The 726-nt window shown below is 66.5% G+C and overlaps 1 protein-coding gene across 1 annotated transcript in view; it reads right to left on the bottom strand.

Annotated features, from left to right (window-relative positions):
• FAM189B (family with sequence similarity 189, member B) overlaps window positions 1-726 on the bottom strand; it is a 7,894-nt gene that overhangs the window by 3,937 nt on the left and 3,231 nt on the right. Inside the window, 3 exon segments of the mRNA XM_009893261.1 lie at window positions 7-166; window positions 169-231; window positions 443-508. Of these exon segments, the coding sequence (XP_009891563.1) occupies window positions 7-166; window positions 169-231; window positions 443-508 (289 nt within the window).

Here is a 726-nt window from a genome sequence, read left to right on the forward strand (position 1 = left end):
CCGGGCACCTCCATGCCGGCCGCCGGACTGCGCTTGGGTCTCTGCAGGAACCTGGCCACCAGCCCGCGGGTGCCCCGGCAGACCTTGAGGTCCCCCAGCGAACGGGTTGTCGTCTTCGACAGCTGCTGCGTCACCTTCTTAGGAGGAAGCGGCTTTGTCCTTCCCCGGCCGGGAGCAGCGGCGGGGAGTCACAGTGCGAACGGCGGAGCAGGCAGGCCTCCGAGCACAGCCCTGCGGAGATGCCGCCGTCACATACTGGGACGCCGCTCCTGCCAGGACCTCTCCCCACAGCCCCCGGGGGTCCCGTCTCCCATCCCCAGTCGGTGGGAGCAGTACCACCACGGGTCTCCATCATCCCAGCCCCAACGGGGTGAGCCCGATCCCCAAAGGGAAACGCTCCCCCCACCTCTCGCTGTATCCCAGTACAGCGCGGTGCCCTGACCTGTATCCGCAGAGGAGTTGGACGCGGTGTCCTCCAGTGCTTTGGTATAAAGTACTTCCCTGAAATCTGCTGGGAGCAGAAAGAGCACTCAAGACTTTGGCAGCGCTCCATGCTGCTGCGCCGACCCCCTCAGCACGAATCCCAGCAGCACAACCTGCCCGGCACCCCTCTTCCCCCCCCAATTCCCCTGGGACAACCCCAGCCTGGCTCTAATCCCACCTGGCCGCAGATAAATACAGCCCACACCCACGGCGCATCCCGGCTGCACCGCGCCACCCCCCCAG

Source organism: Charadrius vociferus, unplaced genomic scaffold (assembly GCF_000708025.1).
Source record: "Charadrius vociferus isolate BGI_N301 unplaced genomic scaffold, ASM70802v2 scaffold900, whole genome shotgun sequence".
NCBI lineage: Eukaryota > Metazoa > Chordata > Aves > Charadriiformes > Charadriidae > Charadrius > Charadrius vociferus.